The sequence below is a fragment of the Mustela putorius genome, unplaced genomic scaffold (assembly GCF_011764305.1).
Source record: "Mustela putorius furo isolate JIRA1106 unplaced genomic scaffold, ASM1176430v1.1 tig00003909_pilon_pilon_pilon, whole genome shotgun sequence".
Lineage (NCBI taxonomy): Eukaryota > Metazoa > Chordata > Mammalia > Carnivora > Mustelidae > Mustela > Mustela putorius.
Window position 1 is genome coordinate 25079734 of NW_025422057.1, and position 17756 is coordinate 25097489.

The 17756-nt window shown below is 54.2% G+C and overlaps 1 protein-coding gene across 6 annotated transcripts in view; it reads left to right on the forward strand.

Moving 5' to 3' along the window:
- The window catches only part of SH3PXD2A (SH3 and PX domains 2A), a 231916-nt gene that overhangs the window by 148155 nt on the left and 66005 nt on the right, over positions 1 to 17756 (forward strand). For 5 of the 6 annotated variants that reach the window (XM_004749332.3, XM_004749334.3, XM_013054581.2 and 2 more), the window contains one exon: positions 174 to 202. In XM_004749332.3, the coding sequence (XP_004749389.1) occupies positions 174 to 202 (29 nt within the window). Of the gene's footprint in view, positions 1 to 22; positions 203 to 17756 lie in introns of those variants that run through there. The other variant, XM_045068792.1, reaches the window with a different exon arrangement.

Sequence of the window (17756 nt, forward strand, 5' to 3'; positions counted from 1 at the left end):
CGCGCAGTGCGTGCGGCTGCGGAGCGCGCGGCTCGCGGGCGGACAGGGATCACATGAGCCGTGGTGCCGGGGACCGACCGCAGCCGGCCGGTGGGCTCCCCGCAGCCGCAGCCCCGCAGCCCCGCGCCCTACCCGGCCCTAACCATGTCTATCTGTTGTTGCTTCTTTTTCAGGGATTATGGCAGTTCCAAGAGAAAATCAGGTAAGGGAGCCTCCGGGCATTTTTCCTTCCAACCTCCCTTCCTGCTTGGCGCTCGCGCCTCTCGGATCCTGCAGGGGACATAAGGGGGGCTTGTCCTTGCCGGCTGCCCGGTGTTCCCTTCAGGTGTCCCCCTCCCCAGCCCATGGCCCCTAAGCTCTCTGGTACTCGCACCTTCCCCTTCTCCTACGGAGCCCCTCAGGCTCTCCCCGTGGGAATGCGGATGGGTGCATGGGAGGATGTGGGGGTGTCTCACGAAGGGCCCCCCGCAACCCTGGCAGCCGACTCCTGCCGCCGCCCCCCGCGGGCTGCTGTGCTTATTACTGGGCACTGCTGTGACTTCTTGGGTCCTTCCGGTGGTGCGGCGGTGATGAGGGGGTTAACAGAGACGCAGGGTTTTCCCCGTGCGAAGGTGAGATCCTGGACCAAAAAGGGGATCCTACTTGAGTGGCTGTGAGTTTTTAACGCCTGCAACACAAACCTTCTCCTTTTCCCCCACCTCTAAGCGCTTTCTCATTGCTGCGGGGGTGGGGGCGGTACAGTAATCCCAGCAGAGGCCGGGATTGGGGGGGGGGTACCCGTCCTGGCATTGGCCTGACAGGTGCCCGGGTCCACCCGGAGTTTGCGAAGGAGATGCGGACAGGGAGAGAGGCGGGGCGAGTCCTCCGACGCTGTGTGCTGGGGTCAGAGAAGGATTCTCTCCGAGTGTGGGAGGCGGGGTTCTGCACATGCCTGGGTGTGGGTGACGCATAGGTCATTGGGGAAGGGTGGTCCCTAGGAGTTAGGACTGTGTGTCTAGCGGCGGGGCGGGGGAGGGGTGCGGCAGGGGGAGGTGGCAGACTGAGCGATCTGTGTTGACATATGTGTTGCCCATATTTATGGGGGTGGTGAGTTAGGGGACCAGCAGCCATCTGGGGGTTCTGGCACTCGGGGATGTGGGAGTATGTATTAACACGTGGCTCCAGCTGTTGGTCCCCTGGGAAGATATCCGTTCAAGTGCCTTGACCTGCGGACCCGCAGAGGTGTATGCGCCCATATATGAGGGATAGAATGTGAGTTGGGATACATGGAATTGTATGTCATGAGTGTTTCTGAGTATGGCTTGGTATGTTTTGTGTGTGCAAGTGCTTGCTGATATGTTTCTTGGGACCAAGAAAGTTGTACCCTGGTTTATGTATGGGGTGAGGTGGGGGGTTGCATGTGTGTAGGTGGGGCTGTGTGTGGACATGTGTGGGTCTTCCCCGTTGTATGCCATGAGCGTATGTTAACTCCTTAGGGCGCTAGGGTATTGAGTGTGTGTACCACTGTGTTGGGATGTATCTGGTTAGAGTCTGTGTTCATGTGTGTTTGTGTCCCTGTTTGGGAGGTGTCTAGTGTGGAAAGAGATGAGTGTGCATGTGCCTATGAGCTGGGCAGGGTCGGGGAGTCTCAGGTCTGCCCAGCCACTGGTGCAGAAGGATATTTCCTGTGTGAACAGAAGGGAGAGGCTGCATTAGGAACCTGAGGAATTGTATATTGCATATGGGCCCATTGTCAACTTGCAGTCAGAGCGGGGGGGGGGGGGGGGGGGGGGGGGGGGGGGGGGGGGCGGGGGGCGTCGGCAGGGAACACTGGGAAGGAGGGGCACGCGTGGGATTGTATTCTGTCACTTCACCTCCCACCCCCACCCAAGAACCTTGCCTCAGAGGTCTAGTGTACTAGCTGTGCCTGGGCTCAGATTCTGCTCTGCGTGACCTTAGACAAGTTTCTAAACTCTGCCTCAGTTTCCTCATTTTCTACATATTATCTACCTCACATGTAGCAGTTTAAATGATTTCATGTAGGGTAGCCCCTAGGACATAATAACTCAAGTATAAGTTGGAAATCATCAGTATTTTCTGAAGCCCTGGGACCTTGGGTGAGTCCCTTCTCTATTCTGGGCCTCAGTTTCCCCTCTAGAAAGTCAAGGGACCAGATAACCTCTCAGGTCCCCCTACTGTCCATCTCCTCCCACTCCCATCTCCGAGGCTCAGGTTCCGTGCTGCTTCCTTAAATAAGGCAGAGCCCCACCCAGACTGCTTTACCCAGGGAGGGCCTCCCCTGGTTTCTCTGCCTTCCACTCTCAGGCCAGGAAAAGGATGGAGAGAGAAATTTAATTTACATTGGCTTATGATAATGGCCACTTAGTGTCATGGTTAAAAGTGCAAGTTCTGGAGCCAGACAGCAGGAATGTCAAGCCTTGCTATTCCTCCTCTGGGACCTTGGGCAGATTTCCTTCTTTCTTTTTTTTAAAAAATATTTTATTTATTTATTTGATGGACAGAGATCACAAGTAGGCAGATAGGCAGGCAGAGAGGGAGGGGGAAGCAGGCTCCCCGCTGAGCAGAGAGCCCTATGCAGGGCTCGATCCCAAGACCCTGGGATCATGACCTGAGCTGAAGGCAGAGGCTTTAACCCACTGAGCCACCCAGGCACCCCCTTGGGCAGATTTCTTACCCTCTCTGTGCCTGATCACTCCTCTGTAAATTGGGGACGGTATCCATACCCATCTTGTAGTGGTTAATTTTATACGTCAGTGGTATTTAGATATTTGATATTTAGATATTTGGTGAAGCATTATTCTGCATGTTTCTGTCAAGGTAGTTTTTGGATGAGCTGGACATCTGCTACACTTGGAGTCAAAGAAATTACCTCCCCTAATATGGGTTGGCCTCTGATCGGTTGAAGACCTTAATAGAACAAAGGCTGACCTCCCCCCAAAAGAACAAATCGAGCTACCAGACTGCCTTTGGACTTGAACTGCACCCGAGTCTGCAGCCTACCATCCTGTCCTTACCCCATCAGATTTGGGCTCACCAAGCCCTCATAATCACGTGTGCCAATTCCTTAAAATAAGTCTCTTTCTCTATATATACACATTCTGTTCTGTTTCTCTGGAGAACACTGACTAACATACACCTCATGTGGATATAATGAAGATTGTACAAACTCATCTCTGTAAACATGCTTAGAACACTCCCTGTAGCCTAGAAAGCTCTCCCAAAGTGCCAGCCCCTATTATTTATTGAGCATCCCCTAGAGGCTGGCAACTTCACATAGGTTTTCTTATTTGCTGTCCAGAGGCTCATTGCATATGAGTGATGGGATTCCCATTTTACTGATGAGACACTGAGGCTCTGAGAGGTTGGCTGCCCCCTGTCCATGGCAAAGTAAGGATCTGAGTCCATGTTCAGGGCTCCATGTTCAGCCTGCTCCGTAATGAAGTTCACGGAGCTTCCCAGAGTCACTCCAACTAGCAATGCATGCACAGAGAACATGGGTGCTGTTCCCTGGTCATCACTTTTCACATATTAGTCCCCAAAGCCCCAGGTCTCCTCCTCCGAGGTGTCTCTTCTTGAGCATAGATCTAAGACTTGAAGCCAGGCCGGGGGAAGGTGGAGTTGATGGCAAGAAAGTTCTCGGGCAGCTTACGGCCTCTTGGAAGTGGCAGGACCGGTGACCTTGAAACTGGACGGCAGTATAGCCTCAGACTTCTCTGCTCGCTCCTTCCCTGCACTGAACCTGCTCCTCCCCACATCTTCCCCATGCCACCCACCATCCTTGCCCTTGCCCCGGCCCAGCATCGAGAAGGGGCCCTTGACCCCTTCCTTTCTCTCCCCTGCGAACCCGACCTCCACCATCATACCGTGTTGGAAGCTCCCTTCTCTTCGGGAAGACCTCAGCTTTCTTCTGATCTGTCTGCTCCCACCCCTGCCCCTGCACATTGTTCTCCACACCACAGCTAGAGTGAGCTCTTCAAAGCAAGGATCAAATCATGTGCTTTTCGGCTTAAATTGCCCCATCCTGTGCAGAATAAGCTCTTTAATCCGGCTCACAAGCCCTGTGTGCTTTAGCCCCTGGCCTCCTGTCCTGCCCCAGGCTCTACCCTCTTCTGCCTACCCAGCCCAACATTCCTGCCCCGCCCTCTGCACTGTCCTGCCTCTCACCTTCCGTTCCTTAAACACAACACAACAAGCTTGTTCTCTCCACACAGCCTTGCACTTGCTGTTCTGCCACCCGGAATGCCGTTCCCTGATGTTTCATACAGCTGCCCCTTCTTAACATTTTCAGCTTAATTGTGACCTCAGAGAAGTCCTGATTCTCCAGTGTTTAGCTGCCCCCTCCTATCACCATGTGCATTACTGACCACATTCTATCTTTTGGGTGTTCTTGGCTGTGATCTGTGTCCCAACACCTTGAGAGAGAAGACCTTGCTGCCAGGCCCGCACTAGTGGCGGGGTCATCCCCCCCTCCCCCATGCTGGTTGAATGTGCAAGCTCACATGTGCGTGGATGAGGGGTGGGTCAGGACAGAAGGCTCTCTGCATCCTCAAATCAGGGGACATGATCTGGGAAGAGGAGCAATTTTGCTGGTTGGGGGCAGAGAATAGGCAACTGCGGTGATCAAGGGACAGCACTTGGGCAAAGGTGGGACAGCAGGATGGAGCATGGCTTATTTGGACACCAGAGACTTCTGCTGACCTTCCTGAGTGCCAGCAGCTATAGGCCAGGTGCTGTGTTGGGTGTTGTGGTTACAGGGATGGGTCTTTCTTTCCTCAAGGAGTTTGCAGTCCACCAGGGTGATGAACTGTGTATATATAAGAATGTCCTGTTAGAGGGAAGCAAGGAATTGACATGGGTACCTGAGGGAGAGTAGTCAGGGTGAAAGCATAGACAGTGCAAAGGCCCTGGGGTGGAAGCATACTCAAGGGAGGTTTGTGGCTGGGGTGGAGAATAGTGGAGGGCAAGGTGGTAGGAGGTGAGAGCAGAGAGGTAGCTGGGGGTGGGGGAAGCAGCACAGACCACGTAGGGCTTCTCAGGCCATTTCAAGGGTTTTGACTTTTCGAAGAGCCACTAAGGGATTCTGAGGAGGTGGGGGGCATGATCTAACTTAGATCTCAGAAGGATTCTTCTGACTGGTGAGTGGAGATGGACCAGGAAAGGAGATAGGTGAGAGGTCATGAAAATTCCAGCAACAATGGAAGCTGAGCTGCCATCAGTGTGGCCTGGACTTGGATGATCGGGTCCAAGCCACGAGCGGATCCTGTGGGTGCTGGGGAGCGGCAGTCAGCCCTACTTGCCAATCATGTGACGTTGGGCCTGCCCCCTCCCACTGGTTCTGCTGTATTGGTCAGGGAGCAACTAGAGAAGCAGACCCAGGGGGAGCTATTCATCGAGAAGTTTCTCACAAGGAATTGGCTTACAAGTCAGGTCCAAGGGCAGGCCAGCGCCAGTCTACAGGTGAAATCTCCTCCTCGGAGAAGCCTCAGCTCTGCCCTCAAGGCCCTTCAGCTGACTGAGCACCCCCTGCCAAGTAGCTAGGATGATCTCACTCAAAATAAACAAATCACGGACTTCGTCACATCTGCAAAATACCTTCCACAGCAGCACATGAGGCATGAGTGGTGGGGGTCCCTGGGGTAACTGGGAACTGGAGCCTGGCCAGGCTGACCCGTAAAACTGGCCGTCACGCCCTTAAAATGACGTCTGAGCTGCCGCCTGCTGCCAAGCGAGGAGGGTCCCTGGAGGTGATGCAGCGAGGGGGCTTCAGGCCCAGTGGTGGGGAGGTCCTGTTGCCCGTCGTGGTTCTTGTCTTCCTCCACGAGCTGAGAGGGGGCTGGAGCAGGCTCTCCCCTGAGCAGTGGGTGCTCTTCAGACCTGACGAAGACCCAGTGCCCCTCTCACTTCTGGAAGCTGCCTCTCTCCCCGTCCCGGCTGTAGAGTTCTGAGTTTTGCCGCCAGGGGGGGCACGCGGCCACGGGACCCGCGGTTTCCTCTTGGCCCCGCGGTGCGGCCCCGCAGACGGCCTGATGATCCAGACCCTCCACCGGTCCCGTGAGGAGCTTTGTCTTCTCTGAACGCAAATGAGGTTGCTCAAGAGTGTGGCAAGTTTGTTCTTTTGGGCAAGTGTTGATGTTCCTCCTGAAATCCTGTTTACTTTATCCTTTTCCTTGGAAAATTAGTGAGTTCAGCCCGACTTCCATTTTACTGGTTGTAAAATCTGCATTACTGGACAGAGTTAATACGATCCGGGTTCCTCTGGTGGGCACAGAAGCACATTGCTTGAAGACAGGAGTTCAGGTTTCGGCGTCAGACGGACAGGGTTGGAACCCCAGCTCTGCCATGTGTTTGCTCTGTGACTGGCGGGTTGCCTAACCGCTGACCCCCTCATGCCTTTACCCCCTTATGGAAAATGGGGGTAAAAATAGTGTCGGTCTCGTTAAACGTCAGGATCGAAGTAGCAGAGTCCTGGCACACAGCGAGCTCCCAATGATGGCGGCTGCCACTGTTACTGGTTTAAGTATTGATCGATTCTGAAAGGAGGGGAGACGTGGGTCTTCCCTCTTGTCCGTGAGTTGAAAGACCCACTGGAAGCATTTATTTTCCAGGCCTGACCTCAGAGAAGATGGAAGCTAGACCCGGCCACAGTGGTAGAGTTGGTAGAGTTAAGAACCCAGATTCTGGAGCCAGAATACCTAGTTTCATGTCCCAACCCTGTCAGTGATGTGGTCTCAAGCAAGTCCTTAACTTCCCTGTGCCTCGGTTTCCTTGTCTGTGCTGTGGGAACGATGATTCATCAGGTTGTTTGAGGCTTGAATACGAGTAATTTCCTGTGAAGTGTTAACTCCAGGACCGTGCCTGGCACAGTAAATGCTTGCTGACGTCTGACACCGAAACCTGAACTCCTGTCTTCATTTTTATTCTGAATAGGAGGCAGTCCCATGGGTATCTAGCTCTTCAACAGGAGAGACCCCTGGCTTTGCTATTTGCCCTCTTCCAAGAAGCAGGTCCTGTCACCCAGACAGGAAAAGGTAGAGTGTGCACCATCTCATAATTGCTAGTAAACCTTGCAGCAACCTGGAGAGGTGGTCTTGTTCCCATTTTATAGACCAGGAAAGTAGGTTAAGGAACTTTGCCTCAGGTCACCTGGCCAGGTAGACCTAGGATTCGAATCTGGCCCTTCTGACCCAAACCTCTTCCACTGAAGTCTGTTCCGTCCTGAGCCAAGGCCTAGGGGATCCACAGGTGACCAGGACTTGGGTTCTGAAGGCCTCTAGGAGGAGGGTCCATAAACTGGGATGGGGGCTGCCCCAAGAGAATTAGACTGAGACATCTAGAAGGAACTTACTGGTCATAAGGGATTCTTAATTGGGGAAAAGTTTTCTTTACGGGATGAATTTGGTTTTTAATGAAGTGGATTTGCTTAAAGCCCATAAGTACTGGCCACTGTGAAGATTGTCTACCCTCCTCCTATAGAGGAAGGCCCTAAGAGGGCGGCTCTGTCTGTCCAAGGTGAGAGTGGGCAGAACTGGTCCCCCACTGGTCACATTGCCACCAGGCCTTAGAGCTAGGTGGAAGTGTGAGTAGGGCCATTACAATGCAGAGAAAGTAGGTCTGTAAGGCCTCTGGGACTGTCCTCCCCCAAGATAAAGGCCCTATCCAGCCATAGGAGGAGGGGGACAAAGACACAGCGGGCAGCAGCCACCTTCACTCCCCATCCAGAGGGCAGCTCTCCTAGAGGCTTTCATTTCTCTTAAGTGATAATTGTCACTGCCCCCACAGAGCTCAGGGTTCAACCGAGAAAGCAGGATGTTGTCAGGGACTCATTAACGACTGCAAGACAGGCTAGGTTGCAATCCGTAAGCCATGGGAATCAACCAGAGGGGGACAGGGCTAGGAAGATGGGGGAGGCTGGGGATGTGCAGGGGTTAGGCAGCTGCCCCCGGTGGAGGGCCAGGCATGAGCAAGGATTCAGAGGCTGGAATCAGGGTGAGGAATATGAGGTAAAGAGAGGTGTCCAGCCCGGTGGAAGTGGAGAAAGGGTTAGGAGAGGGGATGACAGGAGATGAGTCTGGAAAGGAAGCTCTGGAGACAAGATCAGCAAAGACTTTTCATAGCAATTTCCAAGGCTTTCTTCTCTGCCCAAGCCACCCATCATCAGTGAGAGAGGCCCAGGCTGCTCGGAGAACTCGGCCAAGACATTCCTGGCACCCTCCGATAGGCCGTTCCAAAAGTGAACGTGTCTCATGAAGCCATCGCCTTCTGGCACATCTCACGGGGGCTGGTGTTTTTACACAATTCTTATTTTCATGGCTCTGGGTCCTCAGCCTGATGTCACCCCTGGAGTTCAAAGCCAGCTAATTGGAAATGAAAGGAGACTGATTGATCTGGCAGTGCCACGAGCAGCCCATGTGGCAGTGATGGGATGGAGAAAGTGAACACACTGCTCACGTGTGTGTCTGTGCCTCCCCTCCCACACCCGGAGGCAGCGCGGCCTCCCCTGCCCTACTGGCCTGGACACGGAGCTCAGGTCGGCCGGCACAGGCAGGGCTTCTGGCCTCCCCTGCCCCACTGCCAGCTAGCCTGGCTGCCCTCGGCCCTGCTTGCTTCGCCTTACTCTGCCCCTCGCTGCTGTCTCCCATCTTCCTCTACTAGGAAAGTACTAGAAAGATGGCCCTGAATTAAACAGCAAGAAAAAGGCTAGAGGTGTGCTCTGGAGTCCCCAGGCCCTACCCAGACCTGCTGAATCACCCTCTCTGCGGTGGGGCCCGGGAATTCGTAGGGTTGACAGGCTCTCCAGGGATTGGGCGATCAAGCCAGGGGCAAGTATGAGATGGGTCATACTTGTGGTTGATGGCAGTGTTCAGGGTAGACAGGCAGTGAGGGTGCCTGAGGACTGGTGGGGCAGCCCCTGAAGGGACACTCAGCTGTCTCCCAAGTCGGGGAGACGGTGGGCCACCAAGGGAATGTGGGACCTGTTGGGGGCCAGGGAGCACTGGCCCAGCGGTCCTGGCTTGGAGAACAGCCCAGGGGTCTGCCCAAGCACTGGTCTCCCTCCTGGCCTCATCAGGAGGCAGTGATGAGACTTCTGTCTGCCTTTTCTTTCCACAAGGTTGTCTTCTTGGGGGTAGGAAACACCCACATTGTGGTCCAGCAAAGAAATGTTTCCCACCGCAGCCCTCGGCCAGAAAATAATGTGTTCCTCACTTCGGTTCTTTGGTTTATAGGCATGTGACAGAAAACACAGCATTTCCAGTAATGGTGAAGCCAGTGGAAAAACAAAGATGTGGGGGACATGTGCATTACTTATTGTGTTAGCACCTTTTTCTGATCTACGGTTACTTTGTTTAGAAACAGAAATGTGGCGTGTGTGACTTAGTTGGCTCGTGGCCTTTTTATAATTGGTCAGTTCTGAAATGTGAAGGCAAAGAAACATTTTCCAGCGTTGCAGTAAGAATTAGACATTTGCAGGGGGAAAAGAAAAAAAAAAAGAAAAAGTTTTTTTCCCAGACTCTCTCTGCTTTGCCCCCTGGATCTTGTCGTGGCTGCACGTGACCCAGGCAGCTGGGATGAAGATGTATTTGTTAAGGGGAGAACTGGAGTCTTGTACCGAGGAAAGTGGGCCATGTCCAGGTCCCTTCACGTCCCTGTGCTCAGGAGGAGGAGCCGTCACTTCTTGGCAAGCCTTCCCCCGATGCTGCTTCTGGCTAATGGGTGCAGTGTTGGAGGAAACCCCACAGGGGTGTGAGGGCTGCTTCTCCCCTCGTGTTGGAAGAGGGTCAGGGTTGGGTGCCGAAGTGTCCCAGGCAGGAGGGTAAGGTCCTTATAAAGCTGTGATGACCGACTGCGGACGAGAGGCCAAATGAAGACTGTCTTTGTATGTTGGCAGTGGCCCCCCGGGGAAACTGAGCAAACGTGCAGCTCTAACACACTGGATGGGACAAGTTCTTCCCGTGTGTCAGCTCGCTGCCCTGCACCGTCCCTCCCCGGGGCCTCCGTGTCACCAGGAGCCCTCCGCCGCTTCTCACTCGCATTTGATCGCGTGACGGTACAGAAGGGCCCTTCGTTTAGCTTCGTGGATGAACTTGGCTGCTCTCCCTGCTCTAAGCGCACAGCTCAGTGGACACTCGTGGCAGCTTCTCCCCCGGGGAAGCCGGTTTCTGAAGGGATGCTGGGCTTGGACCCCCCACCCCCAACCCCGGAGCTGGTTTCTGCCAGGCCCATATTTGACCTCACTGGCTCTGCCGTGGTGGCCTTGTCGAGTTCTCCAGTGACCATCCGTGCACCTGCTCAGCCAGGCCCTGCTGTGGAGGTCGTGGGGTACCAAGATGGGTAGGATGAGGTCCCTGTCGTCAGGACAGTTAGGAGACAGCATCCCAAGTGCTTTGGCGGAGGTGGGGCTGAGTGCAAGGGAGTCCGCCTGGGGGTGCCGAGCAAGGCTTTCCAGCCCGGTTCACTGAGGTTTTTAAATGAGTCAGCCTGGAGGAGAGGGAGAGCCGCCATGCAGAGGACATCTGGGCACCGTCTCAGTATTTGTGGTGCCACGTCTTCCGTGTCCCTACAGTTCCTGCTGGGTGGCGCTGTTTCAGAGACGCTGTCGCAGATGGCCTCTCATTCACTAATGTCACTGAAGCTTAAAAAGCTCTAATTATAAAGTTAAATCATGTGCCTGGGCTGGAGAGAACTTGAACGGGCCACCTCTGACCCTCTCCTTGTCATCAGAAGGACTCTGGTTCCAGCTGTCTCCAGGGGGACACATGTCCTTGCCTGTGAAAGGAACATACATGGGGCGCCTGGGTGGCTCAGTCATTAAGCGTCGGCCTTCGGCTCAGGTCATGATCCCAGGGTCCTGGGATCCAGCCCCACATCAGGCTCCCTGCTCAGCGGGAAGCCTGCTTCTCCCTCTCCTGCTCTCCCTGCTTGTGCTCTCTCACTCAAGTAAATAAGTAAAATCTTAAAAAAAAAAAAAAAAAAGAAGAAGAATAAGGAAAGGAAGAGGCTTATAATTCCAGCGCCGTGATCGCCCTAGCCAGGCATCCAGCACCTAGAGGTGCTCATTAAATATCTGCCCAATAGACCCCCATTGGGGAAGGACCCTCCAGCCAGAGGGGTCTCCCCAGTGGTTGATGATTGACCGTGATTGACAGGACAGAGGAAAAAGCAGCCCTTTCATATTGCAGGTGAAGACTGGAGGCCCCCATTTCCCCACAGTTGTGTAAGGAGCCAGGAGCCAATGGTCCCCTCTGGGCACCATTCTCTTTCCTGGCCTCTCCTGGGGACAGAAGCCCGGCATTAGCTAAAGATCCTGAGCTCTGGTGCCAAAGGGTTAACTCTGTGCTCCCCAGAGAGCTCACACACTCCTGACCCTCCACTGTCCTCCAGGCCCTCCCAGCTGGGCCTGCTGGGAATAGCTCAGTCACGTGTGAGCCAGATGTGGGGATTTCCCAAGCAGTGATGTGTGTGCAGGCACACAGACACACACGGGCACGCACACGCAAACACACACTCACACTGCTCTGTTGACGTGGCATCTGAGGGCTCAGGGGATTGGTCTAGACTCACGCAGAGCAAGAGAGGGATGGGGGTGAGGAGAGGCCCAGGGCTTACCGGCACACACCACGGGGGGCTGCTCTCAGTCCTGCTGAGCCCTGCTCCCAGCAGACAGGATAGATAAGCCCCTTGTTCTTGCTCAGACTCCCATTTCCTGCAACATCCATCTTGCCATAGACCATATTGGTTATGGACAAATTTTTTTAAAATAATCTCTTTGAAGGGCTTTACAGCAGATGCTGGGCCAGAGCCTTCCAGGGATGTTCTGCCAGGCCTGGGGGGTCTTTCCATGAGCCTCTTGCCCAGCATAAGTGAGGCTCAAGGTCTCATCCTGGCATGAGAAGGCTTGTTTGTGGCTCAAGGGACATAACCCGGATTAGAGAATATGCAGGGCCCTGGGTGCCAAGAGAACCCCAGGGTAGTGGGGTAATCTGGGCCTCGGTTTCCCCACAAAGCCCTTGGGACTGAGTGTAATGAGTATAAACCCTTCCATCAGCCACTAGAGATTTACTGGGTACCCCCTACTCCGTTCAGGGTGTACTGTGAAGATGCTGACAGGGTTAAGAGTCTGAAAGAACTTCAGATCTGATTGGAGAGATGCAATAGATTTTGATTAAGCACTACTATGTGCCAGATCCTTGCTGGGACTATAGCAGTAGCCAGACATTGTGGAGCCAACTGACACAGTCGGTGAACCTTACAGAGATCCTGCCTAGGGCAAGATGAAGGAGGCTGACAGAACTTGGAAAATGGGTCAGCCTCAATCTCAGCTCAGGAATGAATACTGCCTCTCCCTTGCCCCCTCAGCCCTGCCCTTGCCCCATTCTGACGATGGCAGTGTCCAGCCATGTCAATGTCAGCTGAAACATTGTGAGTCCTGCCCCAGAGGAGGGTCTCATTACCGATGTGAGGCCATTGGGACTCCTCCCTGCCTCGCCGCCCCCTGCAGACCCCCGCCCGAGATGCAGCCTGCTGTGTCTGGCCTCCGCTTGCCCTCCAGTTGCGTCTGGGCAGCCTCAGGAAGGGACGGTGTGCTTGAAGGGCCAGGCAAGTGGATGAGGGGGCCCCACTGCCTCCCTCCCACACCCCTGTGATTCCTGACACTTGCAGGAGTGCCTGGGTAAGTGTTTGTGTCCCTGTGCCCCAAGCTTGGGGACAGATGGTGGAGAGTCAGTTGGTCATCACCAGGGGTGCCCTGCCGTGTGCATAGTAGATGTTCATTAAATTATTGGCAGTTTGTTCATTGATAATAGGATTGCAAGAGTTGTGTCTGGAGAAGACAAGACATTGCACGTTGGGAATGTGGGTCCTGGGTCCACTGGCTGTTAATTTCCATCACTCACTCAATCGTGGCTCTAGTGGAGACTGAGCCAGGAAGACAAAAAGACCAGAGGACGGGGGGCTGGGGACCCAGGTACCCAGCAGCTGCTCACCGAGCCCCACTCCACTGTTCCCTGTTTCTGATGCTGCCTCATCCTCACAGATCCTGGCTTTGGCTGGGGGAGCTGGTGGGTGGGGGAATGGGAGGGGGATAGCCCAGTAAGTGGGAGAGGACCACCAAGGCAGACCACCCCAGGGAGTGGGGAGGTGGCTGGGATCCTGGAACTCAGAACAGTGTTAAGTTTGTCTCTTTTCTGTACACCACCACCCTGGTGTGGGGCGAGGTGAGAACCTGAGAATTGAGAGGGAGACCCAGCCCAAGGGGCTACTGTGGGGTCAGGCAGCAGCTGCTGGGAGTGGGGCTTGGAGCCCCATTGGCCTCCCCGCCCAGCACCCCTCTGTCCTCTGCCCACCCACGGCTCCTCTGACTAACCGCAGCACCTGTCTTCAACCAGGATGCTTTGGGGCTTTTCAACAGCAGATCTGCCTGCCGCCCTCTGGCAGAGCAGCCCCCTCTGGGCAGCTGCAGAGCTTCTGGAGGCTTCCAGGGCCCCTCTGCGGAAACCCACAGGCGCTGGACTGTCTCTGCAGGCCCCGGTCATGGCCTAGAGGGGCGCTCTTGGATCTAGTCCCCGAAGGGCTATGGAAGGGCTCCAGGCACAGCCGGGCCCCCACCCCACCCCATTCCCCACCTGAGCAGGGAAGCTGACTGTTCTCTGACTGCTCAGCTCAGTGGCCCAAGGGTCAGCAGCACATTCCTGCCCGGGGTTGGGCTGCCCCCACGCAGAGTCTGGATTCCAGGAAAGGCAGCTCCAGGGAAAGGAGGCAGACCCCTTCTTACTGAGAGCAAAATGAGTAGGAATATGGCTGCATGTACAAAGGGAAGCCCGACAGAAATAATGAGCCTCCCTTGGCCAGTGGGGGAGGAGAATTCAGAGAAAGAAGTCCCCTATTTTAGGCCCCTTTGTTCCCAATTCCCAGCTCAAGTCTGGCTCAAGTCTTACTATTGGGCCTTCAGAAGAGCATCACTTTTTGCATCTGTAAATTACAGATTGTCGTAAGGATGAAATTAGAGCTCAGAAAATGTTTAGCACCGTGCCTAGCATGAGTGTTAGAAAGTGAGAACTGGTACAATTTCTAGCCCCAGCACTGCCACTCACTTGCTGTGTGATCTTAGGCAAATTTCTTGCCCTCTCTGTTCCTGAGTCCCCACATGCATTCTTCTAGCCTTTGGAATACCACCAAGAAGCCGAGATGTTGGTGGGGATGGAACCTGGAGACAGACAATGGCCTGTCTTCCCACTTAGGATTTGCCTTCTGTCTACGAGAGGATATGCCTCAGAAATCCAGTCCTACTAAATTTATTCTTGAGTACTTCTATTTACTTAGCTCAGAGTTCTGTGGCCCTGAAACCTCAGGCCCTGGGCAGGACCGGCTACATAATTATGGGGCCTCTTGTTCATAAATGATTCAAGATTTCAAATGAAAGAACAGCATGAAGCCGCGCACAGGGCCCTTCTCAGTGTGGGGCCCTGTGGGGTGGCCTGGGCCACGGGCACCTGAGGCGAGCCCCACTTTGGAAACCATGAGAGTGGGAGGCAGGGCCAGGGGTCTGAGTGGCTACATTAACCCCTCACAGCTGCAGTCCAGGGGCATAATTTTTTTTTTTCATGCTGGGAGGACTTCTAATGAGCTGGAGGCTGCCGCTCACCCTGGATCAGGTGCGAGTTGCTGAGCACCTGAGCAGGCGCGTGCACACCTTACCCTCATGCACGTCACCAAGCTGGCACCCGTGTGGCTTCAGACTGGAATTCATGTTTGAATTATGGCTTGTTTTCTTTCTGAGCCATCTTAATTCATGACATGCTTTCTCCGGTCCTCAAGTGACTCTATCACGTAGGCCTCACTACTACTTTGTAAAGGAACTATTCTCTGCAAAGGACTGCTGGCCCGGGAGGGCTGCTGTCAAGATCTGAGCTCCTTCATGCCTGTGCCCCAGCAGTGCCTGCGACAGGGGCTCTATGCCACCACCACCACCCCTGGCAAATTCAGCAGCTCCTTCTCCCTCGGGTAAGTGGCACAGCTAGCAGCTTTCAGCCCCTCGTTTGGCTTGAGAGCAGAGGCTGTGTTTCCCTGCAGCTTAGTCAATCAAGGAAAAGAAACGGAGCTTATAGGAAACCCAAGAAATTCAGCCGTGTGTGAAGTTTAGTTGTATAAAAGGGGAAGAAAGACTAGGCTTTCTGGAGAACCCTGTTCATGGCTACAGTGAAGGAAGGACAATAGAATTCCCTAGGAGGGGGAGGTCTTGAGGGCTCAAGGACACGAGAAGAAGGAAAAGACAGGGTGTTCATTCCATTCAGGGCCCCTGGCAGGGTCCCTGCCTCTCCTCGCCTCCCAGGGGCCCTCCCTGGGCTTGGGCTATGGAGGCCGGGGAGGTGAGTGACCCTGCCCCCGTCCCTTGAGCTCTGGCTTGGCTTTCCTTCTCGGAGGAGATCGTGCCGCTGGCTGTTCTCCTGTCTCTCCTACCTGGGCTCACAGCCCACTCTGGATTTATTAGTTTGAATGGGTGGGACTTGCTTTACACTAGGGAAGGATTCCTGGAAACGTGGTTTGAGACTAGATTTGGGCAAATTAAACCCACTTCTCACTGCTCTGGACTTAGTCAAGTTTAAAAGAAACTGTATTAGGACCCAGTCCTTTTGCTCCCTTCGTTCTATCCAGGTGTGTTTTTATGTAGTACTTGGGTGTCTCTTGTCTGGGGGTTCCTTACAGTCAGGGGCACCTGTGTGACCATTACGTGATTTCTTGTATCACCTGGACCAGACAAGAAGCAGGTTCAGCGTCTAAGAAGTGGCCTTGGGTCACCATATTTGGCCAGGACCTGCAGGCACCTGGCTTCCTCAGGGCCTGGATTCTGGCTGATTTTGCAAAATGGGAGCACAGGCTGCGGGAGGGATAGGAGGGCTGGGGGTGGACCATGGGAGGGGCCTCATCTCCCCGCCTCCTCCCTCCCGGCCCACAGCCCACGCTGCTGCAGTCCCCAGCTTGTCCCCATCACCCACTCCCTCCCTCTGTCCCAGGGGCCTCCTTCCTCCCCCTCCAAAAACTTTCACAGGCACTACAGGCCACTACACTCTCAAAACAACCTTCCAAAGAAGAGGAGGTAAGTATTTTTATCCCCATTGTACAGAAGGAAAAGAGGCCCAGAGAAATGGCTAAAAGCCCCAGATCAGGGAGCTGAGTGGCAGGATAAGCATAAGAAGCAACATTTTAAAGAATTCTTGCACTCTATGCCTCTTGAATTAATTGCCCCCTTTTTTTTTTTCCACTTGAGTTTCCATATATTGAGCATGTGTTTAAGTGGGTTTCCCTGGAAAGGTGCTCTGTTTCTCTGGAAAGATTCATGTCAGCTGTGGAGCACTTGTATTTTGCAGACTAGCAGGTTTCTGCTGGGAGAGCCTAGAACGTCACCCGAGGACCTTGGTTGCTGCTAGGCCCAAATGCTTGATTTGACAGAAGCGAGCCTTGAGGCTCAGAGAAGCTGAGCCCCTTGCCCCAGGTCACAGAGCGGGTGGTCAGCAAAACCAGTCCTGCAGATTCCCAGTCTGGAGCCCCTGGGTTTTTCCCTGCCCCTGCTCTGTAGGGCCCTTGGTTCTGCCACCAGGAGAGGCCGGAGAGACAGCCGGAGGGCAGGAAGCCGTTGGTTTGTGTCGGTCACAGCTGCTCCCTTGGCTGTGCCTGCGCCCTGCTCCCTCGTCCTGTCCCTCTGTCTCTGCTTTCCCAGCCTGCAGCCAGCAGCCTTGTCTGCCTCCTGGCTGGAGGGCTGGGTTTGTGAGCCAGGGTCCTCCTCTGTTCATTGTAAGGAGGCCTGGGTGGGGGTGGGGAGGTATCCTTCCCACCCTGGGAGAGGGCTTGCTCGGGTGGGCTGGAGACAAGGCACTCCAAAGCGGGGAGAGCTTTGGGGTGGGAGCAGCGGAACTGGATTAATTCTGCAGATCCAGGGGACTGGGAAATAAATCATGTTTTTAAAAAGACAGGCCCATTTCTGGTCCACTTCCCATTTTCCTTTGGAGAGCAAAGGGAAGGCCTGCTTTTGGGGGTTGCAGGGGGTGAGTATGAGCTTGGGTTGTTCCACACTTAGCAGTGGCGCTCAGTTTCCAGAGGCTGAGGGATTTTTTTTCCTGTCCTGCTCCCCACCCTCTGCCTGCCCAAATGCCCAGACCCTGAGGACCTGGAAGGACATCAGGCCCTTCAAGGTAATTATTGAGAAAGTCATCCCAGGAGCATAGACCTTGTAAGCATTTAGTCTTGGTGGGCCAAGGGTCCCCACTTCTCTCTCCTACGACTTGGGGGTACCCCCCATTGAGGAAGACAGGAAGGGCTCTCTGACAGCCCTCATCTTCTAGCATGGGTGTTGGCAAACCACAACTCTTGGGCCAAGCCCAACCCACCATATAGTTTTATAAATAAAGTTTTATTGGCACACAGCCCACTCAGCCTTCTACAGATTGTCAGGGGCTGCTTTTGTACCATAACAGCCAAGGTAAGTAGTCCCAGAGACCACGTGGCCCCCAAAGCTTAAAAGACCAACTCTGGCCCTTTTCAGGGAAAGTTTGTTAACCCTTGTTCCAGAAAAGTAAGTTTTCCTCGGTTTCCAGGCCTGAGCCAAATCATTTCCCTTGGCTCGCTGAGAGAAGTTAGCATTTCCCAAAAGTTTTCCTTCTGAAGAACCCAAAAGAAACCAAAATGGAAGTGGTACAAAGTAACAAATCCCGCAGAGACCACTGGAGATGTGGACCCCCTGAGCTGGGGCGGCATCAGGCTGAGTG